This window comes from Capra hircus, chromosome 5 (genome assembly GCF_001704415.2).
Source record: "Capra hircus breed San Clemente chromosome 5, ASM170441v1, whole genome shotgun sequence".
NCBI classification, from domain to species: domain Eukaryota; kingdom Metazoa; phylum Chordata; class Mammalia; order Artiodactyla; family Bovidae; genus Capra; species Capra hircus.
This window is the reverse complement of record NC_030812.1, coordinates 59,623,228-59,635,346: the sequence shown is the minus strand read 5'-3', so window position 1 is coordinate 59,635,346 and position 12,119 is coordinate 59,623,228. Positions and strand designations below refer to the sequence as shown.

Sequence of the window (12,119 nt, the reverse complement as noted above, 5' to 3'; positions counted from 1 at the left end):
GAAAAGGGATACTTGTTTACAGTATGAGAGTGGAAACAAAAAGTCACCATTGTCTTATTCAACTTGGCTGAGAATGTGCATGTCAGAAAAATCAAATTCTTCTCTGCTCTGTGAAGGTCCCCAAATAACCACCAAGAGCCAAGGGTTTTTATTTGGAGGTTACAAGTAACTTTTAGCAGATAAGCAAATCAGCAAATACTGAATCTGTAAACAATGAAGATCAACTGTATTTCAAATTAAACTATGCTCATCTAACTTGTAATATGAAGATAACAAGATTTTATAGTGGACAAACAGTACTAATTAGCAAAAAAGAAAGAGCCCAACCAAACTTTCAAGGAACAGATCTCTGAAGACTTCTTTGTATAGGGCAATAAATATTATATAAGGACTAGGGTAATTTAGTATAATAGTTAAGAACATGATCTGTATTTTATCAATTACATGGCATTAGTGAATTTCTTACTGATCTGTATTTTATCAATTACATGGCATTAGTGAATTTCTAAGCCTCAATTTATTCAGCACAATATAGTTCAAAAATGATTAACAGGTACATCACAGAGTTGTGAGAATTAAATATAATGCAAAGTGCCTGTCATGTATAATAGTAAGCACTGAATAAATGGTTTTGTTGTTTTTGCTGTTGTGAATCACTGTTATGATTAGGAGATGCCAAACAGGATATGGAAAGCTTAGATCTCATCAAATAATAAATCTTATTTTCCCCAGCAACTTAACTGAGTTAAAAGGTCAAAGTCTGACACCACTCAGCATCTGCTTTTCTCATGGGGAGCAGACCAATCTCTGGCCCCAACCCATGCTTGGGAAAGAAAAGCTAACAGATTTCCCAACAGTAAACACAAACCTGAAAGCTGGCCTGGCCAGAGCCTAAGAGTGGGCATTTTGGTAACTGATTCACTATGATTTGAGATTTTTTTTTTTTTAACTTACCTTTAGTGTGCTAAGAACAAAGTTTTCTTTCAATTTTGTCAGATGACAAAGTGAGCCTCCCTCATCCTTTAAACACATCTCTACAAAACACAACATTTTAGAAGAACTACATATATCTATGGTTAGCTTAAATGTGAATTCTATTTATAAAACTTATCATTAGTTCGGAAATTTAATGTTTAAAAATCAACCACAATGATAATTAGAAATATATTGCTATATACAATGGTCCGCAAATATCATACGTTAGAAGACTGGCTGATTTTTAAAACAAATTGTGTGAGTGTGTACGTCAGTCACTCAGTTGTGTCCAACTCTATGACCCCATGGAGTAGCCCACCAGGCTCCTTTGTCCAAGGGATTCTCCAGGCAAGAATACTGGAGAATGTTGCCATTTCCTTCTTCAAGACAATTCTGAAAGGAACTTTCATATGTTTGTTGATGCCATTCAAGTTAATCGACTACTGATACAAAGTAGTGGTTCCTCACCTGGGATCCTATATGGTTCTCAAAGTATTCTGAGTCTTCTAGATGTTTATAATATCTCAGTAAGATCTCCTTGGAGGTGTTAGTACTGCTGATCTGCACCAGCCACTCACTCTAAGACCAGAGAGTGAGACCGTTTGGAACAGCACAACCTAAAATCCTCAAACATCTTGACATTCCTACCTATAATCCAAAGCCAGCCCTCATTCTGAGCAAGGGAGAACTGAGACAATTTAGATCACAGTCTTTGCCTGCTTTAGTAAGCTTGGCTTCTAGACTACAAGAGGGAGAAAAATGACAAGTCCTCATTTGACTAGGAATTAATGCACAAATGACCCACATAAAGAGGCTAAGTTTGCCAAGTGGAAGAGGGAGTCCAGAATAACATGGAACTGAACACTCTTGACTTCCTCCCTTTTTCCACCCTCAACCTACCTGACTCTTCTCCTAAATTAGGAGGCTCTGGAGCTAGGGGTCAGCTAAGGACGAAGGAGGGCCCAGAAGAAAGATCTGGGTTGTGGTCTTCTTCCCTAAGGGAAAGTACGAAGAGAGACAAGGGTAGAAGACAAATGCCTTGAGGTTGGTATGGAGAAACCCTGGGAAGAGTCTGACCCACATCTTCCTCTGGCCCTCTTTGCCTCCTGAGCAGCAGTTTCATGTTGTATTAGGCCCCTCCCTCTTGGAGGCTCTAAATAACAAACTATGTTTTCACTGGCAGTCAGTTCCTAATCTGTTGGCCTGAAGTGAAAGTGTTAATCGCTCAGTCATATCCAACTCTGTGATCCCATGGACTGTAGCCCGCCAGGCTCCTCTGTCCTCAGGATTATCAAGGCAAGAATACTGGAGTGGGTTGCCATTTCCTTCTCCACCTGAATAATACCATACCTGAATAATAATAACACTTACACTTTAAAACAGAGGTCAATATTATTCTAATACCAAAACTAGACAAAGACATCATAAGAAAGAAAAGAAAAAACTACACAATATATCATATGAATGTGGATGCAGAAATCTTTAAGAAAATCCTAGCAAACAATCCAGGAATATATATAAGGATTTTACACCATGACCAGTGGGATTTATTCCAAGAAAGCAAGGATGATTAAACACTCAAAAATCAACCAATACACCCTATTGATAGAATACAAAATAAAAACATATAATCATCTTAATAGACACAGGAAAAACATTTAATAAAACCCAACACTATATTTAACTTATATGCAGAGTACATCATGCAAAATCCTGGGCTGGATAAAGCACAATCTGGAATCAAGATTGCTGGGAGAAATATCAATAACCTCAGATACACAAATGATACCACCATTATGGCAGAAAGTGAAGAGAAACTAAAGAGCCACTTGATGAAAGTGAAAGAGGAGAGTGAAAAAGCTGGCTTAAAACTCAACTTTCAAAAAATCATGATCATGGAATCCGGTCCCATCACCTCATGGCAAACAGATGAGTAAACAATGGAAACAGTGACAGACTATTTTCTTGGGCTCCAAAATCACTCCAGGTGGTGACTGCAGCCATGAAATTAAAAGATGCTTGCTCCCCGGAAGAAAAGCTATGACCAACCTAGACAGCATACTAAAAAGCAGAGACATTGCTGACAAAGGTCCATCTAGACAAAGCTATGGTTTTTCCAGTAGTCGTGTGTGGATGTGAGAACTGGACTATAAAGAAAGCTGAGTGCTGAAGAATAGATGCTTTTGAACTGCGGTGTTGGAGAAGACTCTTGAGAGTCCCTTGGACTGCAAGGAGATCCAACCAGTCCATCCTAAAGGAAATAAGTCCTGAATATTCATTGGAAAGACTAATACTGAAGCTGAAACTCCAATACTTTGGCCACCTGATGTGAAGAACTGACTCACTGGAAAAAACCCTGATGCTGGGAAAGACTGAAGGCAGGAGGAGAAGGGGATGACAGAGGATGAGATGGTTGGATGCCATCACTGACTTGATAGCGTAAGTTTGAGTAAACTCCGGGAGTTGGTGATGGACAGGGAAGCCTGGTATGCTGCAGTCTATGGGGTCGCAAAGAGTTGGACACGACTGAGTGACTGAACTGAACTGAACTGAACACCCTTTCATGATAAAATCACTCAACAACTTAGGAACAGAAGAGAAATTCCTCTACCTGATCAAGGACAGCTATGAAAAACAGTTAATATCATACTTAGTAGTTAAAAAAAAACTATTTTAAGGCAACATTATTACATTTGTAAAATGCTTATATAGTTTTATATGTATATATGGGCTATAAATTCCATCCATGGATATCTTATCCCATTGAAATATATACTATAATACGAATATGTAGTGCTTCTGCATATCCCTGGATATGGCAGTATCTAGAGATATTCAGATATTCCATATCCTGGAAACGAAATGAACACACAACAAAGGATTGGTTGAATAAATCACGGGATGTTCACAGCATAGAACACCACACAGCCAAGATAGGAGACAAAGCAAAGCAGTTGACTTGGGGTGGCTTAGCAAAGTTTTCTACATAAGAACTGCAAAAAGCAGAAAAATGAAAAATACATCATCTCTTAAGCAAATGACAAATCTGATTTTGTATGTGCAGCTGACCCTTGATCAACATAGAGGTTAGGGGCACTGACCCTCCATGCAGTCAAAAATCCATGTATAATTTATACTCGGTGCTTGGTATACACAGTCCTCTATATCCACAGTTCAGCATGTGCAGAGTCAACCAACCACAGATTTACAGTATTGAAATATTCACTATTGAAAAAATTTGATATGCCAGTGGACCTGCGCAATTCAAAAGTGTTGTTCAAGGGTCAACTGTACATAATATAAAAAAAGTAGACATATATGCAGATAAATTGGTGGATATGGCACCTAGACATAAACACATATGTGTGTCATTAAGTGAACTCAGAGAAAACTATGAAAGAATACCTGCTAGAATGTTTATATGGACTATAGTCGGTAGAGTGGGGAATTGGAAGGGAAAGGAAATAAAAAAAGAAATAAGCAAAAATAAAATAAAACGTTACCTTTCAAGTTTGGAAGATTTGGTTTGCTTTTCTCATTCATAACTCCATGGCCGACTGGTTTCATTATCTGCTCTGGGACACAATTTATTGTTGCAGCCACATTTATGAAAAAGTATGCTTTAACAAATAAAAACTTATTTAAGAGATGTTGCTGGCTAACTGTAACCAGAATTACAGGCATGCCTTTATTTATTAAATCATCAAGTGCCTAAAAAAATGGAGGAAAAAATGAAAATCAGGAAAAGTATTAAAATACTGTTTTCAGATATTATTAGCTTCAGTCCTTCTACAGTCCTTATTTGGCACAGGATGAAGGAATGGAGGGCTAGACATGAGGGACTGTAATTGGCAAGTCCATTGAGAGAGACATGACGTCATAATGATGCCAGCAGGTCCACAGTGCTACTGCCGTTCCTCAGCAGTGGGTGACCTGCCCCAAGGTCAGCCCTGCCATGCAACGAGAGTGAACCTGGTGCTGGCATAGTGGAGGGGACAACTTAGCAAAATAGAGCAACTGAAAAAGCTCACCAGCCAGGCATGTCGGCCGCTCTGCTTTAGCTCAAGTGAATTCAGGCTCACAGGATGGAAGAAGAGGAAGAACAGGTAGACAAGCAACCCCTTCCCAGCTTAGATTCTGGGTCAATCATGAGAATGCCCACCTTGAGGACTCCCTCAACTTCCTGCCCCCTCCCTTGCACACACGCTTCCTTGGCAATTGTTCTAAGTGGTCCCACTTAACATTCCTGACCAGGCCTCAGTGCCACCTGTCATCATCCTACATTTTCCCAGTCCATTCACGCTTGCTGTCTCCTTAGACAACCACTTCATGCCCTTTTTGTTTCTAAATTCTAACACTTCCTCCCCAATGCCCCTCCCAGTGAATAACCTTGCTTCCTCTACTCAAATGAGCAAATTGAAGCAGTCAGCGTAGCGCCCACAGACCCCGCAGCTCCACCTCCCCACGCACCTGCCTCACTGCCCTGCCTTCCTTCCTGCTTCCTAAGGCTGGTGCCACTACTTAGGTCATCAGGCCCATCCCCACCAGTCTGATGAGCCATTCTCTCCTACAGTGTAAGTGTTCCCTTTCTGACAAATGCCACATAATATCACTCACACGTGGAATCCAAAATATGACATGAGTAAACTCATCTATAAAACAGGAACAGACTCACAGACACAGTAAACAGAATTGTGGCTGCCAAGAGAAGGAGAGAGGGAAGGGACACACTGGAAATTTGGAGTTAGCATATGTAAGCTATTATATGTGGAATGGATAAACAACAAGGTCCTACTGTATAACACAGAGAACTAAATTCAGTATCCTATGATAAACTGTAATGAAAAAGAAGGTATATATGTATAACTGAATCACTTTGCTGTACAGCAGAACTTAATACAACATGGTAAATCAACTATACTTCAATTTGTAAAAAATGTTTCCTTTCTACAGAGACATTCTCATCAGTACACTGTCTTCTCCATTTAAAAAAAAAACAAAACAAAAACGATTAACTCTCTACATTCTGACTTCTCTCTCCATTTACTACCCGAATGCTCACTTCTGTTTACAACAACAACAACCTACAAGGTTGTCACTATTCCAGTCTCTCTCCTTTCATTTTCTTGTAAACATACTCCATCCTTACATTGAAATCTTCTGGTCAAAGTCATCCAAGGCCTACTCTAGGTTAAATCCATGGTTCAGTTCTTAGTTTTCATAGGCAAGAATACTGGAGTGAGTAGCCATTCCCTTCTCGAGGGTATCTTCCTGACCCAGGGATCGAATCTGGGACTCCTGCATTGCAGGCAGATTCTTTACTGTCTGAGCCACCAGGGAAGCCTGCTTTATATGCTATGTTATGTTAATCTAAGACACCACTATTTTATATGCCAATTAAACATTCATATGCCTGCAACTGTAAAGTGCATTCTAACTGCAGAGCTATTAAATCTTTTATTAAAATGAATATTTAAGACTTGGTGAACTACAGTACTGCATTTGTCAGCAATATTTGACACTATTAAACCTTCCCTCTTTTGAAAATGCTCCTCTCTTGGCTTTCAAGCCACCACACTCCCTTGCTTCTTTTCCTATTCTATCCACTCCTCCTTTCCAGTCTTCTTTGCTGGTTCCTCCTCTTCTCCTAGACCTCTAAGTATTGTAGTGTCCCAGGGCTTGGTCCCCTTCTGTATCCTCATTCTCTCCCCTCAGATGATCTTAATCAGGCTCATGCTTTTAATCTCATCTAAATGCTAAGTCCTACATTTTTGTGTCTACCTCCAACTTCTCTTCTAACTCAAGACTCATGTAATCAACTTCTGACTCAATTCTTCCATTTAGAGGTCTAACAGACATCTCAAATTCAACATGTCCAAAATTTTATTCCTGATTTCCACCTCCCACCACACACACACACACACACACACATAAAATATAAGCTTTATGAGGACTGAGAACTTGTCTGTATTGTTTATTGGTTAATGTGTCTGATTGACAGCACCATAATAGTACCTGGCACACATAGAAGACTCCACAGATTAGCTAAAGTGATCCCTTTAAAACATAAGTAGGGCTTCCCTGATGGCTCAGTGGTAAAGCATCTGCCTGCCAATGTAGGGGACATGGGTTTGAGCCCTGATTTAGGAAGATCCCACATACCATGGAGCAACAAAGCCCACGTGCAACAACTATTGAGCATATGCTCTAGAAACCAGGAGCCTCAGCTACTGAGCCCACGTGCTCTGCAACGAACGAAGCCACTGCAATGAGAAGCCTGTGCACCACAACTAGAGAGGAGTCCCTACACTCTGCAACTTGAGAAAAGTCCGTGCAGCAGAGAAAACCCAGCACAGTTAAAAACAAATAAAAAATAATTTTTTAAAAAGTAGATCAGGCCACACCTCTGCCCTGAATCTTCCAGTGGCTGCTCCTTTTGTTCAGAGTAAGAGCCTGGATGATGAAAGCCTTACAAGGCCCTTCTCCATGTGGGCACCCCACCACTACCACCCTGTTACCTCTCTGACCCGTCTCCTACTGTTCTCCCATCACTCACACAACTCAAGGAACACCAGCCAAGGTGTCCCTCACTAAATAGGCAATCCTGCCTCAGGGCCTTTGCACCCACTGTAGCCTGTTCTAAGATTATTCTTTCTCCAGATTTCATATGACTTGCAACATTATCTGCTTCAGGTCTGTTCACCGATGTCACCTCAGTGATGACTAAGCTGATTGCTTCATTCAAAATTACAATTCCAGCCTACCCTCTTTATTGGCTGCTAGGTTCATTCTCCCCTGAAGCATGGTTCACCTTCTAACATACTATATAATTTACTCATTTATAATGATTAGACATATATCATATTTATTACTAGTCTTACCCACTAAACTACAAGCTCTTCAGAGAGCCCCTCAGGGGCTTGGAATCCATATTGTTGATTAACTGATGCATTTATTTGACAGCTCAAGAATTGTGCCTTGTACACAACAGGCTCTCGGTAAATATTTGTTAAATTAATATAAAAAGCAGATGCCAGGACTATCGATTCTAAAAAGAAGGAAATTATTTGCCTTATGCAAACTGAAAAAGAAAAGTCTTATCGTTTGAGAGATTTTGAGCCAATGCTGGCAGTGGGGAGGTCTGTTGCTGTTGTTCGTTCTCCTTGCTTAACCTCTTGTAAAGGGCAGAAAACAATACCCACATCAGAACCAGACATGGAGCATCTCTGAGACTGATTTCGTAACAAATGGTTGTACTAAGAAAATGGTTGACATTCTCCATCTAGAAAAAGGAACTTCAGACTGGCTAGGGGTGGAGGGATGTGTAGGAGAAGGTTTCTCGCTTTTATCCACAGCAAATAGTGATTTAATGAGCCCTGACAATTACACACAAACACTTGAGGATGAAAAGAAGATTAATTAGTAATGCTATCTAACACTCCTTTCTCTCTTTCTACAGAAAATATAAAATGTAATCTGAAGCATCTTAAGCAGACCAACAGTTCTGTTTTAATTAATTGGCTAATAGAAATCGGTTTTCCATTATACTGTCAGTCTCTTTAAAAAAAAAAAAAAATCAGACATTCTGTTTATACCCCAAACCACTTTTATAACCAAAACCAAAAGCAGTGTTTTCAGGATGCCCTGGCATTTATGACTGGAAAGAAATAAATATTCTGAAACATTCCAAGGTCTCGGAACACTAAAATTAAAGTTGAATAGAATTCTGGAAATAAAAGCAAGAATAAACAAATGGGATCTAATTAAAATTAAAAGCTTCTGCACAACAAAGGAAAATATAAGCAAGGTGAAACAACAGCCTTCGGAATGGGAGAAAATAATAGCAAATGAAGCAACTGACAAACAACTAATCTCAAAAATATACAAGCAACTTATGCAACTCAATTCCAGAAAAATAAACGACCCAATCAAAAAATGGGCCAAAGAACTAAATAGACATTTCTCCAGAGAAGACATACGGATGGCTAACAAACACATGAAAAGATGCTCAACATCACTCATTATCAGAGAAATGCAAATCAAAACCAGTGAGGTACCACTTCACACCAGTCAGAATGGCTGCGATCCAAAAATCTGCAAGCAATAAATGCTAGAGAGGGTGTGGAGAAAAAGGAACCCTCCTACACTGTTGGTGGGAATGCAAACTAGTACAACCACTAAGGAGAACAGTGTGGAGATTCCTTAAAAAATTGCAAATAGAACTGCCATATGACCCAGCAATCCCGCTGCTGGGTATACACACCAAGGAAACCAGAATTGACAGAGACACATGTACCCCAATGTTCATCGCAGCACTGTTTATAATAGCCAGGACATGGAAACAACCTAGATGTCCATCAGCAGATGAATGGATAAGAAAGCTGTGGTACATATACACAATGAAGTATTACTCAGCCATTAAAAAGAATACATTTGAATCAGTTCTGATGAGATGGATGAAACTGGAGCCTATTATACAGAGTGAAGTAAGCCAGAAAGAAAAACACCAATACAGTATACTAACACATATGTATGGAATTTAGAAAGATGGCAATGATGACCCTGTATGCAAGACAGCAAAAATGACACAGATGTGTATAACGGACTTTTGGACTCAGAGGCAGAGGGAGAGGGTGGGATGATTTGGGAGAATGGCATTGAAACTTGTATACTATCATGTAAGAATTGAATCGCCAGTCTATGTTTGATGCAGGATACAGCATGCTTGGGGCTGGTGCACAGGGATGACCCAGAAGGATGTTGTGGGGAGGGAGGTGGCAGGGGGGTTCATGTTTGGGAACGCATGTACACCCGTGGTGGATTCATGTCAATGTATGGCAAAACCAATACAGTATTGTAAAGTAAAATAAAGTAAAAATAAAAATTAAAAAAAAAAGTTGAATATGTATTTGTATCTTCCTAATACCAGCTCTTTCATGTCAGGCAACTTGGTTGTAAATTAAAACAAATTTTAAGACAAAAACAGTGAGTCACTTGAAGGATAATTAAAAGTGAAGTTTGCGGAATAAAATGAACAATAATAGAAAAGTAATAAGATTACATATTTAATAAAAGGTAAATACATCAAAATTATGGAAGAAAAATAGCAATTTTGAGTAAATGTCTCTCAAAATTATTTCGTAAAAATTAATAGTGAAACAGAATGCTATTTCTGAGCATTAAAAAACAAAAACTACATGTGTCTGGCTAGATGCATTAACCATCACCTGGCTGTATGAACCACTCACCTGTCTGCAATTCCATTAACAATGATCACCATACCAACCTTCCACATTAACACTTTCTAGTGGAACAAATAACTGGTACTCTTAAGATTTTTTTTAATGACTTGAAAAAATATACTTAAATGCTCATAGGTCATCAAAAGCTTACAACCCAATCATTCAATTATTGACAAGAACAAACTTACTGAGATGGGCAATCTGGTCCTCTCTTTGTAAAAAAATAGTGGGAAAGTCAGAGGAACTGTTTATGAAAATGCCATATGAAAATATTCCTTTAGCAAACCCTGCAGGGGGAATCATATTGCAATACATACAAGTATCAAATCAATGCAGTTGTGCACCTCACATTTACACAACATTATGTGTTGATTACATCCCAGTAAAAAACTGAAAAAGAAAAGAAAACCTTCCAAACACTGGTTGAGAGGCCATCTCAGACTAGGGCAAGGGTCTAAGTAAAAGCAGTATTGAATAGGTGGCCAATTAGAAAATCCTTTACTTATGATCAAAGTTACTAGGTAACTAAGATAAATATTAGATGCTTGGCGTGGCTAGATAAGACACTGAAGATGCATGTATAACTCAAAAATTGAGGAGCAATAACTGGTGTTTGTTGCATCTGAAAAGCAGATCGGTTTGGGTCCAACCATACTGCTGGCTTCAGTATTTGGAGGTAAAACCCCTTTACTAGAATAGAAGAATATATTCATAGCAGGTGCTCAAAAACAAAGATTATACACACCAAATAGATTGAAATGACTCAAAAATTATCCATACTAAATAGCCAAAGTTTATGAAATGTTATCCTTACCTGCATATTTTCTTTACTAATAAGAGGTTTTCCCGAGTCAAATGATTGAAATTGCTGTCAACATACAAAATGTTAACATTAGAAACAAGAGTACTGAGTGGTCTGTTAGATGAAAACATTAATGTGTTCTAAACTATTTTTAAATACCATTTTTACTATAAAAGTAATACATGCTCTAGTCAGAAAAGGCAAGTATAGTATAAAGAAGAAAGCAAAAACATCTTTAGGTTGTTAATGTTAATATCTTGGTGTCTTTACTACCAACTTCCTTCTGATGTATTTTAAAGCTTTATATATGGATTTGTGTTCGTTTTCACTAAATGTTACATCATAATTATTGTCTTAAGCCATTATTTGTAAACCTCATCCAACAGCTCAATGACACTCTAGCCTACGAATGTACTGGGGTTGGCCAAAAAGTTTGTTTGGGTTTTTCTGTAACATCCTATGGAAAAACCTGAGAGAACATTTTGGCAATCCCAGTAGCATAATAACTTATCCTCTTGCCTACTGTTAGGCAAAGAGGACCACTTTCCACCTTCACCCCACCATTCAGCCCTGTACTAAATAATATTGGTGATGAGTATTTCTGATTAGCACCTTTGAATAGATTCCTGGAAGCAGAAGTGCTGGGTCATAAGAATAAGAGGCTTCCCTGGTGGCTGAGACAGTAAAGAATCTGCGTGCAGTGCAGGAGACCCAGATTCCATCCCTGTGTTGGGAAGATCCCCTGGAGTAGGAAATGGCAACCCATTCCAGTATTTTTGCCTGGAAAATCCCATGGACAGAGGAGACTGGCGGGCTATAGTTCATAGGGTCACAAAAGTCAGACATGACTGAACGACTAACACACACACACACAGCTCAGTTTACCCTCTACCCACGATGTATGAAAAGGATTAGTGCAGTTTCAACGGCATTGCATATTAGCACCTATTTTTTTTTTTGCCAGGTTGAGGTAAAATTGTATTACTCTTCAGAATGATGCTTTTTGTGGTTCTTTCCTTGGTTGTGAGTTACCTGCTAATATGTTCTAAATATAATGTTGCCTTAGAAAACATTCATTTGCTGCAGAACATTGTTGTATC

The 12,119-nt window shown here is 38.9% G+C and overlaps 1 protein-coding gene across 3 annotated transcripts in view; it reads right to left on the bottom strand.

Annotated features, from left to right (window-relative positions):
• CFAP54 (cilia and flagella associated protein 54) overlaps nt 1–12,119 on the bottom strand; it is a 335,725-nt gene that overhangs the window by 125,610 nt on the left and 197,996 nt on the right. For all 3 annotated transcript variants that reach the window (XR_001918076.1, XM_013963991.2, XM_005680630.3), the window contains exons 48-50: nt 11,032–11,085; nt 4,479–4,686; nt 955–1,034 (exon numbers count right to left, since the gene is read on the bottom strand). Coding sequence is in view for 2 of the 3 variants with exons in the window: in XM_013963991.2 (XP_013819445.2) it covers nt 955–1,034; nt 4,479–4,686; nt 11,032–11,085 (342 nt within the window). In the remaining variant the exon portion in view is untranslated. The remainder of the gene's footprint in view (nt 1–954; nt 1,035–4,478; nt 4,687–11,031; nt 11,086–12,119) is intronic.